Below are 21,273 nucleotides of genomic sequence, written 5' to 3' on the forward strand. Positions count from 1 at the left end.
AATAATATTATGCAGATAACTTAGACTACAAAGATAGCAAGAATAACGTTGAACTGGCTAAGTTATTTATATAGCAGCTGGCTATTGCTGCTCTGTGGATTACTTTAAATCCCGTCCTTAGTCCTGTCTCAATTTCAAATGATACATTGGCCAAAGAGCAACTTATACTACTGGATTCTATAAAAGGTGTGCAACATTGTGCTCTATCCTGAGATGCGCACACAAGTAACTTAGCTAACGAGCCTGTTCTGCACCTATTTTATGTGGGCATTTGCTTAGTTTCTTGTATAAGAACAGTATAAGTGTTTCTTCTAAGTTGTATGAGTAAAGTGGGCTTAAATCCCCATAAAGCTTTGCTTATCCCAGAGAGCTAGGCTGCAACTACAGAGCTTAAACCCACCCGTCTTTTTCAGTTTGAGAGAGAACAGTTGTCATATTTGTCAGACCGCATGACTGTATGAGAACCTGAGTCTAACATCATTCTCCCACCAGGTTTTTCTCCCTTTATTTCGAACAGTTAACACAGCTTAGGTTCTATCTAAGTCTGGAGCACAGTGTTATTCTCCACAAGATGTGTGGACACACTCCCAGCTTCCCTTTGAATAGAATATGCTGGTAGAGTGAGAAGATTCTGTGAGAGTTGAACTGCCTTGAAATAATCAATTGTGTTTGTTCTTTACTTCATTTTATTAAAGAAAGTTGTTCAAGAACTACAGAGTCTGGTTGATAACACTAAGATTACAGAAGTAAGGGTTAACTGAACAGGAGACTCATACAATTGGCAAAGTAACTCAGAGTGAGTTCACCAGTGCTTGGCCATTCAGAAAAATTCTTGTTTTTCAGTACAAAACCTGTGGGAATCTAAGGTAAAGACTGTTTCGAGCACACTTATCTCATTGTTCTTGCTACTTTCTGAAGCAGATCTGGAAATCCTCTTGTGTGTCTTTAGTTGTGCTGTCATGGCTGCCTCAATATCTTGAATGTATTGTGGTGGTTGCGGCAGGAGGACATTCGGGGGTGGGGTGACTTTAGGGGTTATGGCAGGAGGGAGTGGGCTGTTTGTCTTCACGGGGGGGGGGGGCGGAGGATTCCCTGCTGTGACTGCTAAATTGATTGCAGAAGTGAGGAAACAAAAACTCAGCCCCAATACTAATTTACAGCAGAACCATAAATAGACACCTAAAGCCAAGCTATAAAGACCGTCATACATTATGCTCTGAAAAAAACTTGTTCAATCAAATAGAATCCCAAAGCATTTAATTCACTTCATCTCATACCATTGGTGTAGCAAGGGGTGGAGGGGCCCCTCCCCCACCCTCGTCTCCATCCCCCACTCCTTCCCTGATCCCCCCTGCCAGGCACGCCCCCCTTCCCTTCCGTCTCCCGTACCTCTAGTTGTTCACCTCTACGAGTAACAACTTCAGCGTGGTCCTCACAACCCCAGCAGCTCTCCCTCTGACATCACTTCCTATGCGCAGCACATGGAAGTGACATCAGTGGGAGAGCTCACGTGGTTGAATGGAACACATTACAGTTGTCGCTCGCAGCGGTGAATCTAATCTAATCTAATTTAATTCTTAGATTTGTATACCGCGTCATCTTCCAAGTCAGAAGCTCGACTTGGTTCACACTAAGGTTAGAGATAGAAAAACTAACAACTAATACATCAGCCATATATGAGACCAACCAAGTCCACCTTGCGAGCAGTTGTGTAAAATTGACCACCTGTTCTAAAACAGTATCTGAACATGCTGATTCCATTATAGAATACTAGAATTACTCTTCCCATTTTTAGAATGCTACATAAATGTAAATAGGTGTATCTAAAGTTTGGCATGACCACTTATGCTAGATCAATGACAGGTATAAATGCACATAACTTGTACATAGAAACATGACAGCAGATAACGGCCAAATGACCCATCTAGTCTGCCCATCCGCAGTAACCATTATCTCTTTATGTGTAGTGTTATAAGTTATGTGCATTAGTGCTGTCCGATTCACGATTCGAATCAGTTCACCGATTCACTTTGGGTGAATCGATTCGAATCATTTTAAATTCTAAAAAAATTGGCTTCCCGATTCTTACCCTCCCCCCTCACCCCCTAAAGCAGGAGCGGCAGCGCTGCTCTTGCTGGCCGACCGCTGCTGCACCTGCTTTAGAGGGCAAGGAGGGAGGGTCAGTCGGAAAGTGCTGCTGTGCTGCTATCCGGCTTCCCCCCCCCGGTGTCCACCCCCCCCCTTGGCCTCACGCTTCCCCCCTGGCCTCCCCACACCGTTTACCTTATACGTAGGTGCAGCCTGGAGAGAAGATCGCGGTACTAGCATCTTTGCATACTGCTTGGAGCTGTTTCCTCTGCCGCGGTCCTGCCCCTCCTCTGACATCAGAGGCAGGATCGCGGCAGAGGAAACAGCTCAAAGCAGTATGCAAAGACGCTAGTACTGCGATCTTCTGTCCAGGCTAAACCCACTATAAAGTAAACGGTGCGGGAAGGCCAGGGGGAACACGGAGGCCTTCCCGGGGGGGGTGCACTGTCCTTCGGGGTGGGGGGGTGGGACAGGCCTTCAAGGGGGGGGGGAACATAGGCCTTTTTATTTTTTTTTTAAACAGTGCAAGCATTTTAATGAATATTCATGTGCCATAATTACTAGCAAATATATAGTTGGTACATGGCACTGCCACTAGAAGGTAGTTATTAGCTGATTTTTTGTATCATAGGCCCATAAAGTTGTTACAGAAAGAATGTAAAATTCACAAATGTTAGTTGTATCGGGGTAAATCTCATAAAACAGAGGGACCCCCCCCTAAAGAGAGTAGGTATTATCTTTCTTGTACTATAGTTAAACTCCTACTTTATTGGTCCCAGTATTTGAGTAGGCTTTTGAAAACAACTATTTTAAACCCCTTTTACAAAACCGTAGCACAGTTTTCAGCGCCAGCAGTCACTTCTGTAGCTGGCGCTAAAAACCATGCCACGATTCCATAAAACGGGGGGGGGGGGGGGGTAGTTACACAGTGTGCATAAATGTTTGCTGCTGTAAAAATCTTCACATCAAGAGATGATGCATATGGGGAACAGGCCTTCAAAGGGGGGACAGGCCAGGGATGGTGGCACAGGCCTTCAGGGGCGACAGGCAGGCCTTTAAAGGGGGATAGGCCTTTAAGGGTGGGACAAGCCTTCCGGGGGGGGTGGAGACAGGCCTTCAAGGGGGGGACAGGCCTTCAAAGGGGGGCCAGGCCAGGGATGGTGGCATAGGCCTTCAGGGGGGACAGGCAGGCCTTCAGGGGTGGGGTGCAGGCCTTCAGGGGGAGGTGCAGGCCTTCAGGGGGGGACAGACCTTCAGGGGAAGGGGGCCCTGGTGTAGAAGTACACAGAGGGAGGGAGGGAGGGAAGGGGGGTTCAAAGAGATGTGCATATGCCGGACTTTGGGGGGGAAGAAATAATGGGTTTAAAAATAATAATAATAATAATAATAATAACTTTATTTTTCTATACCGCCATAGTCAGGCGACTTCTAGGCGGTTTACATTGTAAGAAGGCTGGACATTCAGCGAATAACAAGTACAGTACAATACTAATACAATACAATAAATTCACATATAATACAGTAGAGTGAGTCCAAATTCAAAACATACAATAAGTTTAAATACAGTACCGAATAAAGAGACTAGATGTAGTACAATAGTCTAAATGGTAACTTACATATTAATTGGAGATCTAAGGGTAATGAGTGTCTGAAAGATTTAGAACATCCGTGAGAGGGGTCTTAGTGGGGAGGGGACCGTTTTAGCCGATGAATTTAGCGAATAGGGTGGTGAGGAGGGGGTGAGAGATGATGGACAATGGGAGGGGGAACAGAAAGGGAGAGAAGTTGAGTTGGACACAAGGGATGGTGTGGAGGGGGAAAAGAAAGTGAGAGATGGTGGATGAAATGAAAAAAAAGGAAAGATGCATGGAAATGAAAAAAAGGAAAGATGCCAGACTTCCATGGGAGGGAAGGGAAACAGAAGGGGAGGACAGAGATAGAAGATGGATGGTTAGCACGGAGAAAGAAGAAAGAAGGAGACCCTGACAAGCAAGTTATCAGAAGACAACCAGAGCCTGGGACCAACAAGATTTGAATAATGACTAGATAACAAAAGGTCGAAAAACTAATTTTATTTTTTGTTTTGTGATTACAATATGTCAGATTTTAAACATGTATCCTGCCAGAGCTGGTGTTAGACCGCAAACGTGTTAGACTGCAAACGTGAGCTAGGATTTAACAGAGAGAGAAAGTCTTTTTTGTTTGTTTATTTTGTTTATACCACAGCATCAGTGTGGTTAGGAGAAGGCAAAGGGGGTAAAGAGGCTATAAAATAAACCCACCAGGATGTTTGAAAAAAAAAAACAAAAAACACCCAATTGGGCAGGAAAATCGAATTGAATCGAAAAACCAATTCAATAAGCTGAATCGAATCAAAATTTTTTTCCTGAATTGGGCAGCACTAATGTGCATACATTGAAGACATGCTTATGCCTCTCCCATCCTTTGAGAAGAGAAATAAAAGCACCAAGGACCTCATAGAATGGGACAGTAAAAATCTCTAAATTAATGGACCGACATGAGCCGTGTTTTGGTGCTAACGTCTACGTCAGGGGTCTGCACCAAACAAAAATATCCAAATGAATAAAAGTAACAAAACATAAGAGCATTATAAAAAACATATACATTAAAATCAAAATAATAAATTATTACTATAATACCTGTGAGAGTTCTTTGTGCATAGTAGAATCAAGGACATGTTGCATAAGAACATAAGAATTGCTGCTGCTGGGTCAGACCAGTGGTCCATCGTGCCCAGCAGTCCGCTCCCGCGGTGGCCCCCAGGTCAAAGACCAGTGCCCTAACTGAGACCAGCCCTACCTGCATACATTCTAGTTCCGCAGGAACTTGTTTAGCTTTGTCTTGAATCCCTGGAGAGTGTTTTCCCCTACGACAACCTCCGGAAGAGTGTTCCAGTTTTACACTACTCTCTGGGTGAAAAAGAACTTCCTTACGTTTGTACGGAATCTATCCCCTTTTAACTTTAGAGAGTGCCCTCTTGTTCTCTCTACCTTAGAGAGGGTGAGCAACCTGTCTTTATCTACTAAGTCTATTCCCTTCATTATCTTGAAGGTATCAATCATGTCCCCTCTCAGTCTCCTCTTGTCAAGGGAGAAGAGGCCCAGTTTTTCTAATCTCTCACTTTATAACAACTCCTCCAGCCCCTTAACCATTTTAGTTGCTTTTCTCTGGACCCTTTCGAGTAGACTTCACTCCTTACCAGCATGTGATTGGCTGGGACTGAAATGAATTCAGCTGATGTAATGAGCATGTGATCTTGCCCATTCCTGGCTTTGTAGCAGAGTCTGTTGAGTCACGATCATGTGATCTGCAAAGAATGATCTCAACATTCTGGAACATTCTCAAACTTTCTCAAAACTTCTGGGACATTTGAAGACCTACCTGAAGCTTCCAAAACAAGGTATTGAACAGTAATGGGAGAAACAAAGTCTTTTCACTCTATATAAGCCCAGCTACATATCAGTACAGGGTCGAGGACTGAAGACCAAAGACCAATCGACCATCTGCTGCAGCTGTAACATCAGACTCCCACTGTCTGCACGCCTTTCCATACCTTGCTGCTGAAAATGGTAAACCAGTTCCATTATTCTTTGAGGATAGTAACAATAGGCTATCTTTCAGTGGCTTAGTGAGGGTTGTGGTATGTGTGATTGCTCTACTTGGTAGATAAACAATAAGAGCTTTTTTTCTCTTTCATGCTGCAAAGTTTTCATATACACTTCTTATTCCTTAGGTCTGTATGTTAATCTGTGCTGTAAATAAAATCTTCTATTTTTCTGGGTTATTGTTTGTTAGTAAGAAATTCTATTGGTAACATGGGATTGGATTCGGATTTCTTAGGGAATACAGATAACTAGATATAGAAGGTTTCATAAGCCAGGGTGGTACCATAATAAAAGTCTGTATTTCAGTGTCCTAGATAGGCCATGTGAATGGACCCTGTCGCCACGCCTGAAAATGCCCACATACCCAGAAAGCTTATGTTATAAATAATATACCCAAAGAGCTTATAATGTCTGTATGCCCCGCTCCCTCTCCCCCCCCCCCCCCCGGCAGTTGTTTACAAAATAGCATATACAGCCATTAAGGGTAAAGGGTCACGGATTTGATATACCAACTTTCTGTGAGTATAATCAAAGACGTTTACATATACTATATGCAGTGGACTCACAAATCAGTTATCTCAGCACTTACGCACACATGGAACGAATAACTACCGCTTTCGCTCAGCTATAGAGCAGCCTTTTTAGTGTTTTCTCCGAGGTTAGAAAGACAAACAACCAATATGATTTACATATAAATCATCTGTGTGGCATCCCATGTGCTTTCTCTTCAAAAACAAGCTGTTTACGGCTCACAGCTGTAATTCACGAGCACGATTTTTACAAACCACTAAAATTAATAAAAAAAAAAAAAATGAACATGTTTATCCAGCAGTAGATTCTATCGTTCCAAGAGAGCCACTCAGGCAAACGACCCCCATCACATTCACTTTGTACTGCATGTACTCCACGCTATTTAATTTCTAGAGGGCTAATTAGTCCAAGACAGACTACTCTGCTATTGACTGTGTAGAACAAATTGGAGATCTCACCGCAATGAAATGAATAGAAACAATGTTCACATGCCTGAATTATTACTTGAAAATAGTGATGTAATTACTACAGTAACCAGGCTACCAGCTGTTAATTAGGTCCTAAATCTCCATAATGAACAGCGTAGCAGACAGAGACAGGTTTGGAATGTTTTGTTTAAACCCTCCAGAACTTGTGTTTTAATAGCCTCTCCCTTTTCTCCTTTAGGGAGGCCGCCGGTTTACGGGAACAACAAGACTGGGAATCATAAAGTAACCCTCTAGTCACTAAATTACTGCCTATTAGTTCCTCTTGAGTTATGTTGAGCAGTCAGGATTGGCTTCCTGTCTCTTTGGAATATGGATAACTGTGTGGAAAGCCGCAGAGCTACTGCAGAGCGCATCCTTTTGGGCTGTAACGATCGTGATAAGCATTGTGCAGGTTCTATTATCATTTAGATTACTGGCTTAATAATAGGAATGGAGATCAGCAATCGAAACTGTAGATAAAGATTTGCACCCCAAAAAGAGATGTCTATGCAACCGATCAGACAGTCCCTGAACAGCTTCCTGCCTACCTTCTGGTTTCATTATCTGTTTATTTCTTTATTTAAAACATTTTTAATCTGCCTTGACTTGAAGCGGTCCAGAGGAGGGCGACGAAAATGATAGGAGGCTTACACCAGAAGACGTATGAGGAGAGACTGGGAGCCCTGAATATGTATACCCTAGAAGAAAGGAGGGACAGGGGAGATATGATTCAGATGTTCAAATACTTGAAAGGTATTGACGTAGAACAAAATCTTTTCCAGAGAAAGGAAAAGGGTAAAACCAGAGGACATAATTTGAGGTTGAGGGGTGGTAGATTCAACAGCAATGTTAGGAAATTCTACTTTACGGAGAGGGTGGTGGATGCCTGGAATGCGCTCTCGAGAGAGGTGTTGGAGAGGAAAATGGTGACTGAGTTTAAAGAAACATGGGATGAACACAGAGGATCTAGAATCAGAAAATAATATTAAATATTGAACTAAGACCAGCACTGGGCAGACTTGCACTGTCTGTGTCTGTATATGGCCGTTTGGTTGAGGATGGGCTGGGGAGGTCTTCAATGGCTGGGAGGGTTTAGATGGGCTGGAGTAGGTTTTAACAGAGATTTCGGCATTTGGAACCCAAGCTCAGTACCGGGTAGAGCTTTGGATTCTTGCCCAGAAATAGCTAAGAAGAAAAAATTTTAAAAAAATTTTTATTGAATCAGGTTGGGCAGACTGGATGGACCATTCGGGTCTTTATCTGCCGTCATTTACTATATGTTACTATATATGTTACATACATATTTCAGGACTTGCACAACATAAAGATCCCCTACATCAGCAAAAATCATAAGATTATAATATCTCAGCCTATAAATTACATCTCAACTGCTCATCTGCTACATTACTTCAATCAAGCAGCTCAAATCTAATAACCTGCAAAAAAAAAAGATGATATTCAGAAAGTAAAAAATTAACTCAAGAAGCAGAATATTAGCTTAGAAAAGCTTGGACAAACAAATGGACCTTGAGCAACTTTCTAAATTGCAATAGATTTCTAAAAAACCGTAAGGTACCAGACAATGCGTTCCACATAAATGGTCCAGCCCGATGTCCGACTGATACGTTGCTCCACCACTTTGCTATTTATTCAGGTTTAGATGTGTAAGTACAGCTGAAACTTATCTCGAAACATGAACGATTGGCAATTTTTAAAAAAAATTTGAAAAAATTATACACAGATGAGAGTGTAGTAATGCTGTTACCCTATCTACCTACAGATCGGTTTCACAAAGTATTTGGCAAGACTTATAAACCATCTTATAAACCGAATGAGTACGGCATACAAAAGATCCTACAGCCATTCCCTACATTAGCTATGGAACCGACTACCCACACAGATCAGGTCACTCGACTCACTAATGAGCAGTAAAGACCTTCCTCTTCTGCCAATCGGGCCATTAAAAACTGCCTCCTCAATATACTTCTCCTAGTACGCTTTGCTATGACCAGTGTGGTCTCTAGAATAAGCTCTGTTATTGTCTACTGTAACCTATTTGTTGTCATGACTAGTCTGTTTTGAAACGATTGTGAATGTCTACTTGTAACCCGTTCTGAGCTTCTGGGAGAACGGGATAGAAATCGAAATAAATAAATAAATCGGCCCCTGCAGATCAGATCCCTTGAAGGATTCCTCAAATTTAGAAAAGTTCTGTTTACTGACGCTGTTTACCGACGCTTTTGGACTGTAACTGTCCTTATAAGGACAAAATGTATCTTGTCTACTATGGTCTTTCCCTACGTCTTGTCTGTCCCTTTTTTGTTTCTTTCCTCTTATTATTGTAGTTCTTCCACACTTCCCTTTTGTCAACGTTCGTCTTATTTTATTTTATCTGCTGTTGGACTAACAATCCCTAGTGATGTCCCTCTCTATTAATGTAATCTTGTTTTAACTCTAACCCCTTGTTTTACGAAGCCACACAACAACAACCCCGAAGCCCTTTAAATCTCTATGGGCTTCGGGGCTGTTACTGCAGCGCAGCCACTAGCGTGGCATCGTAAAACTGATGTACACTGCCTAGAAGTCTGATTAGGCAGTATAAGAAATTTTTAAATAAACTTGAAAAGCAATAAAAACATACCTCTTCACTTAACCCCCTGCCCTTGACCGATGGACTACAAAGAAATGTATATTGGTAGTATATTGTGCAGATTCTATTATCCAGCTCTTTTTAATGTAAACCGCCTAGAAGTTTTGGTTATGGCGGTATAAAAGAATAAAGTTATTATTATTATTATAGTAGTAGTAATACTTTGTTTTCTGTCCAAAGATTAAAACCAAACCAAACTTTTATTAGAGGGCAGGGCTCTAAAACCATAAAGGTAACATAAATATAAACAACAAACAAAAAATCAGAGTGCTAATTTTTAAAAATATCATAGAAGCAAAATGCATTACATTAGCTTCTGTTATTCCGCCAATACCTTGTGGTTATAGGTGTATTACAAAAGGAAGAGATTCTGGTCGTTTCCAGAAGATTACAGGGAAGTTATTGGTTGGAACATTTGGAGTCTGGTGATGGAGTGAGGATATTGGTTGTATCAGGAGTTTATAGTTTATTGGCTTATATCCTGATTTATACAAAGCGGGTTCCAAAAAATACTTACATAATATTATCACATCACCTACAATATAAACAAATCAAACAAACAAAACATATCAGTGGCTTACAATTATCATAAACCTTCAGCTCCCAAATTTCATCTTACAAAACAAATACTTTTTCAGTAATTTCTTAAAATTGTGCAAATTTCCCTGCTCCCGAATGTATAGAGGAATCTCATTCCATGCCTGCGGGCCTCTACAAGAAAACATACCTGCCCTCGACACCCGCAAACACAAGTAATTAACAGGCGGGACAAACAGATTACCATTTGGAGTTTTAGAGGGGTAACAGAATACTATCAACCAGATATCTTGGTGCTAGCCTATGTACACAGAAGTATACCATAACCAGCAACTTATAAAGTATCCAGAAATCTAATTTCAACCAGTATAATTCAATGTAGTATTCTGACACATGTTCCCGCTCACTCACTCTAAAGAGCGTCCACACAACCGAGTTTTGTACAACCTGCAAAGCAGATAACGTCGAGGCTGGCGTTCCCAAAAACCCAAGGTTGCAATAATCAAAACAGGACAAAACTACAGTTTGCAGTATGGTCTTAAACTACCTGAGAGGTACAGCCGAAGAGCACTTATCAATCTCAATCTAAAGAATATTTTCCTAATCATTCCTAACACGTGACTCCGAAATGTCAAGCAGGAGTCAGCAATAACCCCCAGATACTTCACCTCTCCTGAAATCTGTAAGGGCATACCAAACAAGGGTAAAGATAAAGGGATGGGTGGTGCAGTGGTTAGAGCTACAGCCTCAGCACCCTGCGGTTGTGGGTTCAAATCCCACACTGCTCCTTGTGACCCTGGGCAAGTCACAAAATTGCCCTAGGTACATTAGATAGAGCGGGAGTCCACAAGGACAGCTAGGAAAAAACACTTGAGTACCTGAATAATTTGTAATCTGCTTAGAATTGTAGGATATGTGAAATATAAATTATTATTTTAAAAAAAGTCTTGTATACAGCCTTTTTGTAGTTTTACAGCCACACTCAAAGTGGCTTTGAAAATTGCCCTCAGAAAGGTCTTTACCCTCTTTAGGGGATATTTTTTAACTTTTTCCATGTGCTCACTCTGCTTCTATTCTATTCAGGTCCTACTAATCTGTTTATGTCCAGTTATGTTCAGTGTGGAATGCAGTTAAGAAAGCCTTGACAAATGAGTGAACTTAGAAACAATTAAAATTCAGAATACATTAAACATTTGATGTAAACCAATGTGTTTTGAGAGCTTTATGAAAATACAAATAATTAGCAATTTGTCTGAGTTGAAGAGGAAGCTGATTCCAAACTAAGGCTCCTTGAAAGGCAAAAGTAAGCCCCAGCTGCATTTTTTTCAACAGATATTTAAATGAAGGAAAATCTAATGCCAATGAGTACTCCTTGAAATTAAAAATGTTTAGGAATTCTTCAACAATGAGTTAGTCTCTCTGAAATAAGGCCATAGAGCTCCAGCCCCGTCCCCACCCCATCCCTGCGAGCTCAGTCCCCATTCCGCCTCATCCCTGTGAGCTCGGTCCCCGTCCCTGCCCCATTCCCGCAAGCTCAGTCCCCATCCTTGCTTCATCCCAACAAACTGTCTGATCCCATCTGCACAAGCCTCGAATAGTTATGATTTTATATTGAACTTATTTTATTAAAGTATAAAAAGAAACAATACTCTGTACAATTATCATCTTATAAATCACAAATAATACAGAGCAAGGAGCAGCAAAACCCCTGTCTCCCCTCCCCTCCTCTTCACAAATATCCCCTCCACTATCGAGAAAACTGAACAAACCAAATTACTACAGAATGCTACATAGAAAAATCAAGCTAACAGAATACTTCAGTCACATATGGCAGGAATAGTGTTAGGGGAGTGCAACTAGGGCAACTGCCCTCTGGTCAGAGAGAGAGCCCTAAGCCAGCTGGAAGCTAAAGAATCAGGATACCAAAAATAACAGGGAAAATTGATTTGAAAAAAAATGGCCAGATGGCGTCTGATATCAAAAAAACAAAAATACAAACTGGTACTCTATATTCTCTCTCAACAAACTAAATAGAACTCAGGATTATCTATTTCAAACAATGCTCAGAGTTTGAAATCTCAGACCAAATATCAGGTCACGCCCAAACTGTTATATGTCTGTGTCTGGACTCTCAATCATTGCATAATGTTCAATTTGCTACTGTCCATAATTGTATGTAATGTTGTAAAAAAAAAAAAAAAAAAAAATCACATATCTGCTGTTATTCAGAAGGTGTTGTAAATTCTTTGGATTCTGACGTGCTTCACGGCTGCTGATTCAGCAAATCCGTCATGCAAACCAGTGACATGTTAAAAAAAAAAAAAAAAGGTCACTTGTAAACTGCCTTCATGGAAACCGGACGTTACATTAGAAGGAGGGACTTGGCCAGAAGAAGGCTACTGAGCAGGCCTGCGACATTACCTCTTCGGTCGCTGAAGCTTCTTAAACACTGGTAGGCCCGAGGTGGGAGGCGCAAAGGTGCCGACCCAGTAGCGGAGTCGCAGGATTTTTTTGGCCGCTTTTAAAGGGGGGCAGGGTTTGCTGGTGCTGCAGGACCCATGATCGCGAGGGAGGGGCGGGGGCTGCTGGCCGAGATGGGAGGTGAAGGGATGGTGGGGATGGAGGCGACTTGTGGCAGTCATCCTTTACTGCAGGAACAAGTCCCTTTACCGCTCCTGCAGGGCGGTGAAAAGCCTTGTTCCCAAACCCGTGACAAACGAGCCAAATATTTTCCTGTTCCTGTGGGTTTGCTGTGGCAAACAGTCACTGTGTCATTCTCTATTAGTGGGCATCTAAATGATTCAGTCTATCGTTGCCACTAGTACTTGCTAATTCAGAGCCTAGCCCAAGTTTTCAATCAGTGCAGTACAACCTTATGCTTTTTATCCTGCAGAATGCAGAATCCTGCAGTCTCAAGACAGTGTACTGTCTGGAGACATGTTAGACATTCAGGTTTTTTAAATTGGTTTTACTGAAAACAAAAAGAAAAAGTATTTCTCCTAGCTTTCTTTATATCGCAGAGATCACGGAAAACAAAACAATCACAAAGGCTGAAGCCCACTGGATTTTCATGAAGAAAACAATATGCTCTGTGAGAAAATGAAGTCTTACAGGAAAACAAAAAATACTAATAAAGCTCTCCTCTATTACTTAGAAAAATGATTTATCATAAGAGATTTTTTTTTTTCATGTCAGATATCTGACTTCTTCCTGCTCTTGCGATCAAGTGTCATAAGAGCTCTTGCATTTAAGGAGCGCTTCCTGATTAAATCCAGCCGATGAGTCTGATTTTCCCAGGCATATTTGGGTGAAGTTGCTAATACACTTCTCCCTCCGTATTCGCTGTGATAGGGGATTAACAGACCCATGAATACAGAAAAACCGTGAATAACTTTTTCATATGTTATTCACTGTTTTCTATTAAAAACCATCGTGAATGTGGTGAAACCACGAATAACATGATGAAGAAAGTGCTGGGAATCAGCAATTTTCTCTGTAAACACTTGGAAAGCGATTTCTCTATGCAAACTGATGTAATTGGGTGGGGGAGGAGCCAGCAAACTAAACACCGCAAATAATTGAAACCGCGAATGCTGAAACTGCAAATACGGAGGGAGAAATGTATATTTTTCTTGATTTTGGGTATTGTGATAGGCTCCTCTACCAGTGAAGGCCCCTGGGGTCTATAACAGCTCCTGACATTAACACATAGGCAGAGAAATCCACAGTCTGGGGGTTAATTTCCCTAGCCGGGGTCTTGATTTTGAGTCCACTTTAAGATTAGGGTGAGTATAATTTTTTATTTTTTTTAAATTTATTTCAACAAAATTTACAAGAATGCATCTTGCTACAATAAAAACAGGTAGGAAACGATAATAAAAATAGTACAAATTCATACTTATAACAATAATCTTTTATCCCCTTCTTAGACCACTATAATAGGGGGATGGTCAAACAAAATCTATGAGAGAAAATTTAGGAGGAATTAATTAACAAAAAGGCTTAATGTATCTAAGCGCCGGCTTTATTCTATTTTCCTTCAGTCCTTAACGATCTTCTTCACATCCAGGAATTCCTTCAAGTGGTTTGGAGATAAAAAGGTGTATTTGACTCCCAAATATCTAACAAAGCATTTGCAGGGGTAAGCTAAAAGAAACGTTGCTCCCAGATTAATAGTATCTTGACGCATTGAAAGAAATTATTTTCTCCGTTCTTGAGTGGTCTTTGCGACGACAGGATATATCCATATTTTCTGTTTCCCAAATAGTTTTTGTGAGTTTTTAAAGAACAATTTCATAATCATATTTACATCCTGCTCAAATACGAATGATACTAAGAGCGTAGCAGGGTGAGTATAATTATAAGAAGGAGAGTTCAGCCCTTCTTACTGGAGATCAAAAGAAAACTTCAGATACAGGGCCGGTTTCACCTATTGACATAGTGAGGCTGGTGCTAAAGGGCGCCAAACGCCTGGGGCTGTGATGTTACCGGTCCATAAGTGATCGGAGATGCGGCTTGAACACTGTTCTCTTCCCTCCTCTGACGCTGCTGCCCGGTCCCAACAAGATGTGACTTCATAGGCCAGTTGCTGCAAAGGGAGGGCAAGCATCCTGATGTCGAGGCTTAACACTGATGCTGGCCCTCCCTCCTTGTGGCAGCTGGCCTATGAAACTGCATCTTGTCACGACCAGGTAGCAGCGTTGGAAGAGGAAGGGCGAAACTGGCCTGGGGGTGGCGGAGTATGGGGACACCTAAAGAGAGCGAGTCTGGGTCCAGGGTGCCCTAACATTTTGAGTCGGCCCTATTCAGGTGCCTCTGGTAACACACTTTTTCATTATCCCCAAACACTCAGCCATCTTAGATTCTTCAAAACTATCCAAAAGAGAAGCACAGTCCCCAAGGCCGAATAAAATATTTAAATGAGTTCCCACTTACCAGCTTCTGGTTTTAAAGCCTCCAAGGAGAGAGATGTTTTATTTGTACATTCAACAGTTTATTCCAGTTTTCCTTTCCAGTTACTGGCTTCATCTAGAAATTAAAAAAAAAAACCTTTAGAATGAAAAAATAAAATAAAATAGATACTGACTTTTAAACAGTCTTCAGTCCCCGGAGTATTTGGATGCATTCCTACACCCTCTCAGATTTTCACTCTTTAATACCTGTTTGGCCCCTCCTTGGGGTACAGTACATGGCAGTCTGATTTCTAGTGACAGCACTGTAAGACTACTGCTAGGAGTTGTGGATAGCATAACATAACATAGCAAAGCAATTTCTAGACCGCATAACCGTCAAGTTCTATGCAGTTAACAAAAGAATAATAATAACGCTACAAATGAATATTAGAACTTGAAAATTTCTGGTTAATTACATAAAAATGTGAAAAACAAATGTTTTTAATTGCTTCCTAAAATGTAATTAAGACACAGAAGAAAATAATAGATGTTTAAACTCCTTATCCCAGATGGCGGCTTGATAGGAAAGTGTGCGCTGCCTCAAGGATGCCATTTTGAAGCCGAGATTTTGATGATACAAGAGAAACTGGGGTTCCCTTCTACTCCCCAGGGCCCCATGGTACAAGCCAGACATGGGATCAGTGGCTGGGAGTCCTTGTAGAGGGGAAGGGTTTGGAATATATGGTCATTATCATGTTGGGGGGGAGGGGGGTGGAATCAATAAGCATTGAAATGTTTGGGGATGTTGGGAAAGCGAAGTCATTGTCATTTTGGAGAGAGGGTTGGATGGTATGTTAGGTGCCAACCATCTAATTAAGTGCATTTTAATTGCGGGCGTTTGGTCCATAAAACAGCTGTTATCTGACCTCACCTTTTTGGATTTTGACATCTTTGCTAAGGATTATGATTTGGATTTGTCCCACTATTTTCAATGGCTGCAGTTACGCCACTGTCTTTTGTCTTACTTTAAGAAGACAACTCTGACCACTACACTGCCTACTATGCTTCAATGGGCTGCTCTGATAATCCTAATCTGGGTCAGGCCTCAGCATGGTACAAGCTGCTCCATAAACATAAGTTTCTACCGCCTATTGCTCTCTATGATATATGGGCTAATGATGCTTCTGTACCTGCTAATTTGTATAAATGGGAGGAGATCTGGCTATCCTCATTCAAGGCCTTGAAGTCATCCGCTATTTTACATACTGTCCTCTTTTTTTACCACTGAGCATATTGGACACCGCTCAAACTTTCTAAATTAGGAACTTCAACTTCAAATAAATGTTGGTCCTGCCTGGATGCTGTGGGCACTTTAGATCACATGATTTACTACTGCACCCAACTGCGGTCATTTTGGTCAGATGTCTGGTCCACCATATGTCAGATACTTCCCATACGTGAGGAACTTTCATTTTGTATTGTTATTTAAGGGGCAGGTGCTCTTCAGAAGAGCCATCTAGATAAATATGAAACCCGATTGCTTAAATGTTTGCTACTTATTGCATTTAAATTAATCTTGACAAACTGGAAAGACTTCTCGTCTCTCCATCACAATTCTTGGTGGAATACTGTTTGCCTATTTTCAAAATATGAACTTATAGCTGCTGACAAAACTAACTCCTCTCGCTCTTATAATAAAGTGTGGTCTCCTGTTTTGTATTATTGCAGGTTGAAATAGGCACTCATTTCCATTAGTCACAATGCTGTTGAGGACTTTCCATGTTACCAATATATGCTGTATATGGCTACACTTGTTATGTTTAATGACCTTTTTAACTCCCGGAGTTAATTGGCCTCTATTCTACTGCACAATTCATGCTCAATTGCGTATGTCTCTGTAAAGCACAGCTTGTTATTTCTTGTTTTGTGATTCTTTATATTTCTAAAAGTTCAATAAAAATGATTGAATTTAAAAAAAGTGCATTTTAATTGCAATGTTCAATTAATGGCTCGGATTAAGACTTATTAAATAATTAAGGTGCCTAGGTCAGCTAAGTGTACCGATCTAGGCGCCTAATTTAGGCATCTTTTATAGAATCAGGGTCTAACTGCATAATGTGGAAATGGACAGGAATTGGAAGAGGCCACTGCCTAATACTTACCATGCTTAAGTGTATCTGTGTTATCTGCAGTGCATTTAACATGCACTAACTCCTTCATTCTATAGAAGACATGCACAATTAAACATATAATTGGGCACCCAGTTATAGACTAGCACAAGTTATATATGTAAATTAATTAAAGTGGCACTCAATTGACAATAAGTACAAATATTTGGCATTAACAAGTATTAATTAGTACTAATTTGCAGTTAGACATGTACCTAACTTATGACCCTACTATATAAATGCATAACTGCAAAGGGGAAAAGCATGGGCAGGCCATTTGTGGATCACACACTTATGTGTGAAACATAGAATACTAAAAGACGCACATATAAGAGTAGAGAGTGATATGGGAACAAAGATATATCTCTGTGCTTTCACTGTCCCCGCATTTTCATTCCCTTCCCCTCACCATCCCCATAGTGAAGCGCATTTTTCATCCCTGTTGCCTACCATCCCAGAATTTTTCATTCCCCTCCCCTCATCCTCCCCACAGTCTTAATTTTCTTCCCTAACATTATATGAGCCTAAGCATGCAAAAGACCCTCAGCAAATACAGATCAAGGGGTCACAAATTAGAAACAAAAATGAGTAGACAAAATTGAACTGGGAACTCCAAAAAGTTAAACTCAGCAAGTAGTGCTGGAGAAGAACAAAAATTAATTTCATTTTCTATTGATCACAATATAAAGACATCTTCTATATGAGCATTTCCCAAATTTAACATTTCAGTCAATAAATTCAAAATAAAATGCTTTTTTAACCTTTGTTGTCTGGAGATTTATTTTTCCATTAACTTGGTTCCAGTCAGGGCCGGAATAACCAATAGGCCTAGTAGGCACGTGCCTAGGGCCCGAAATGGTCAGGGGGGCCCACTGAAGAACACTGAAAAAAAATTTTTTTTAAACAGCGACGGGCCCCCAACCAGCATTGATTGTCAACAATGGGTCCCCCCCCTCGATCATCAACACTGGGCCCCCCCGATCATCAACACCAGACCTCCCCCCTTGATCGGCAACACTGGGCCCCCCCTCGATCAGCAACACTGGGCCCCCACCATTGACAGAAACAAGGCCTGCGACTGCTCTCTCTCTCTTTCTTGCCTGCCGCTGCTGAAGCCTGTAAACAAATTTAACACACACCGCGGGGCTCTAACAGTGAGCGTGACACTGCTGGATTCCCTCTTCCTCCTCCATAAACAAAATGGGAAGTTATGTCATGAGGGGGAAGAAGGAGGAGGGAAGCCATCAGTGGCACGCACACTGTTTGAGCCCCGCGGTGTGTGTTAAATTTGTTTACAGGCTTCGGCAGTGGCGGGAGAGAGATAGCAGTAAATGAGTCTTTCGGCAGTGGCGGGAGAGAGAGCAGTAAATGAGTCGAAGCTAGCAGGCCTGGTGCATCAGAAGGGGTGCATCAGAAGGAGCTTTATCAGCCGAAAGCCTGAAGTCATAATGCCGCTATACAGGGCCATGGTAAGACCCCCATCTGGAGTACTGTATCCAGTTTTGGAGGCCGCATTATCGGAAGGATGTGAAGAGGATGGAGTCGATCCAGAGAATGGCCACTAGGATGGTATCAGGACTTAAAGACATCCCATATGAAGAATGTCTGTCCAGGCTGCGCTTATATTCTCTTGAGAAGCACAGAGAAAGGGGGGACATGATAGAAACATTCAAATATGTCACGGGATGAATTGAAGTGGAGGAAGAAATCTTTTTTCTAAAGGGTCCCACAGCGACAAGAGGGCATCCGCTGAAACTCATGGGGGGAAGATTTCATGGAGACCCCAGGAAATACTTCTTCACCTAGCGGAAGATTGATCAATGGAATGGTCAATCCAGCGGTCCCGCCCCTTCTCTGAGCCCTGCACTGCGCTGCTTCCTCTTCCGGCGGTCCCGCCCTTTCTCTGACATCAGAGAAAGGGCGGGACCACCGGAAGAGGAAGCAGCGTAGCGCAGGGCTCAGAGAAGGGGCGGGACCGCCGGCAGAGGAAGCAGCTGGGCTCACTGGCATCCGGAAACAACGGTAGGCAGCTTATCCATGCGGGAGGGGGAGGAGGGGAGGCTGTGGGGGTGCGAGCGGTCCTTTGGGTGGGGGTGCCAGCGGTCCTTTGGAAAGGAAAGTTGGGCGGGCGAGAGGAGAGTCGGGGCGGTATACGCGTGTGCGCGCTATAGTAAAATTTTTTTACATAAATTTCTGTTCCCCGCGCGCTATACCTGTGTGCGCGTTTTACACGGGTGCGCGGTATATAGGTAAAAATACGATATTTTACAGAAACCCTAATAGTAGTTAAATTCCATGGAACTGATCCCAGGGCAAGCAATGGCAGTGCCCCCCCTTCCCCAATCAATAAAGTCAATGCAAATTGTTTTAAAACATTCCTATCCTTTTCTGTTTTAGATAATTTGTTCAGGCCAAAGGAGAGGATCATTTCGAAGAAAGAGATGCAACTGAGGTCTAAAAGGTATCAAGCATTTTCTTCGGATCAGTAAAAAATTACCATTATGTTAGAAGTCTTAAGTCATTATTTACATGTTGAAATGTCCCCAAAAAACAGGAGATACTACCTCCACAAACGTGAAAGCAGAGAACAAACAATGAAGGTGACTAATCGATGTTCAATTTCCTTTAGGGGGCGGAAACACAATTGTGTCAAGTCATTTCAATCAATAAAGAAAATTGAACATCGATTACCAGTCATCTTCATTGTTTGTTCTCTGCTGTTACATATTGAAATCCCAGAATTTACATTAATGTGTGAGTGGTAATGTTAGAAAGGGATCAATTTACAATACATATGAATGTGCATAGTATGTGAAAATAACAAGGGACGTGTTGGAGATATGGTTTGTGTGTGGTTTGACATATCAAAAATGTACGCCTGTATAAAGTTCTCAGCCCAACCAAGAAGGGCATGAGGTGGAGCCATGAAACTTACAATTATTCCACATATTTGCCCCTAAGTTCAAACACTCTTGCAACATCATGTCTTAAGTTTCTGTAACCCTTCCAAAAAATACTCTGGTCACTGAAATACTGCCCGGCTGTAGCAATCACCTCCAAATCACTCAAAAATTGTCACCTTTCCAAACTCTTTTTAAGGTTTGGAAACTGAAAACAGTCAAATGGAGCAAGATCTGGTAAGTAGGGGGGATGGTCTATACACTGAAACCCCAACTGCGTCAAAACATCCATCGTTTTGCCAACCTTGTGAGCAGGTGTATTGTCTTGCAAAACGAGAATACCTTTCCACAGCTTCCCTCTCCTTTTTTCTTTCAATGCCTCCTTTAATCAGCACAGCAAGCTACAGCAGTATTCTGCATTAACTGTTTGGCCCCTTGGAAGAGAGTCAGTCATTACAACACCTGCCTGATCCCAAAACACTGTGGCCATGGCCTTTCCTTCTGTCTTGGGTCTTGAATTTCCTTGGCCTTGGAGAACCTGAGTGCCGCCATTGCATGGATTGTTGTTTTATCTCAGGATCATAGTGGTGCAACCATGTTTCATCAACAGTAACTAGTCATTCCAAAAAGTTGGCACCAGCTTGCTGATAATGCTACAAAATCAAATTGGAAGTGTCCACTTGATGTCGTTTCTCGTCAGCATTCAAACATTTTGGCTCCCACTTAGCTGACTGCTTCTGCACACCCAGCTGCTTGTGGATTATACACTCAACACGTTCCCTGGATATCTGTAGTGTCTCAGCAATTGTTTTAGCTGATATTCACCAATCTGCCAAAATCAGGTCATGGGCATGGTCAACAATTTCAGGAGGTGGGGCTCAAGCCAGTGATGTTATAGCAGGAGGTCGCGCTACTCGCTCATTTTCGCACTACTCGCTTATTTTTATTTCTAGTTTTTAGTTTCATTTTAGTTTTATTTTTAGTTTCTTCAATTTCGTTTACCTTTAATTTCATTTGGACGATTGCTTTCGGCCGTTTTGATCACGTTCGACCGCCATCAACCACCGCATCGGGGCGGAGAGCCTTGGGCACTGGGGTGAAAAGCCGCACGCTGCGACCAGGAGCTGGGGTAGTGAGGCGGCAGAGAGCCGAGGCCAGGACACCACGGGAACCACCACTGTCGATCCCCGCCTAACATCAACCTGCCCGGCATCCACCCGACCTTCGGCCCACCTGGCCTACGCGTCCTGGTAGGGAAGAATCGCCCACGTGCCGCAGTAGAGAGCCGCACTCCGCAGCATAGAGCTGAGGCAAGGGCGCCGCAGAGAGCCAAGAACAAGGCCGAGGTCACCGCGGGAGACCTACAGCAGTGCCGTTCTCCCCACCAGCACCGCCGCTGCCCACAACAGCAGCG

General features: G+C 42.2%; 1 protein-coding gene across 1 annotated transcript in view; it reads left to right on the forward strand.

The window, feature by feature from the left end:
* C4H10orf90 (chromosome 4 C10orf90 homolog) overlaps positions 1-21,273 on the forward strand; it is a 374,134-nt gene that overhangs the window by 345,188 nt on the left and 7,673 nt on the right. The window contains exon 6 of the mRNA XM_033940326.1: positions 19,357-19,420. Coding sequence (XP_033796217.1) covers positions 19,357-19,420 — 64 coding nt within the window. The remainder of the gene's footprint in view (positions 1-19,356; positions 19,421-21,273) is intronic.

Source organism: Geotrypetes seraphini, chromosome 4 (assembly GCF_902459505.1).
Source record: "Geotrypetes seraphini chromosome 4, aGeoSer1.1, whole genome shotgun sequence".
Taxonomy (NCBI): Eukaryota; Metazoa; Chordata; class Amphibia; order Gymnophiona; family Dermophiidae; genus Geotrypetes; species Geotrypetes seraphini.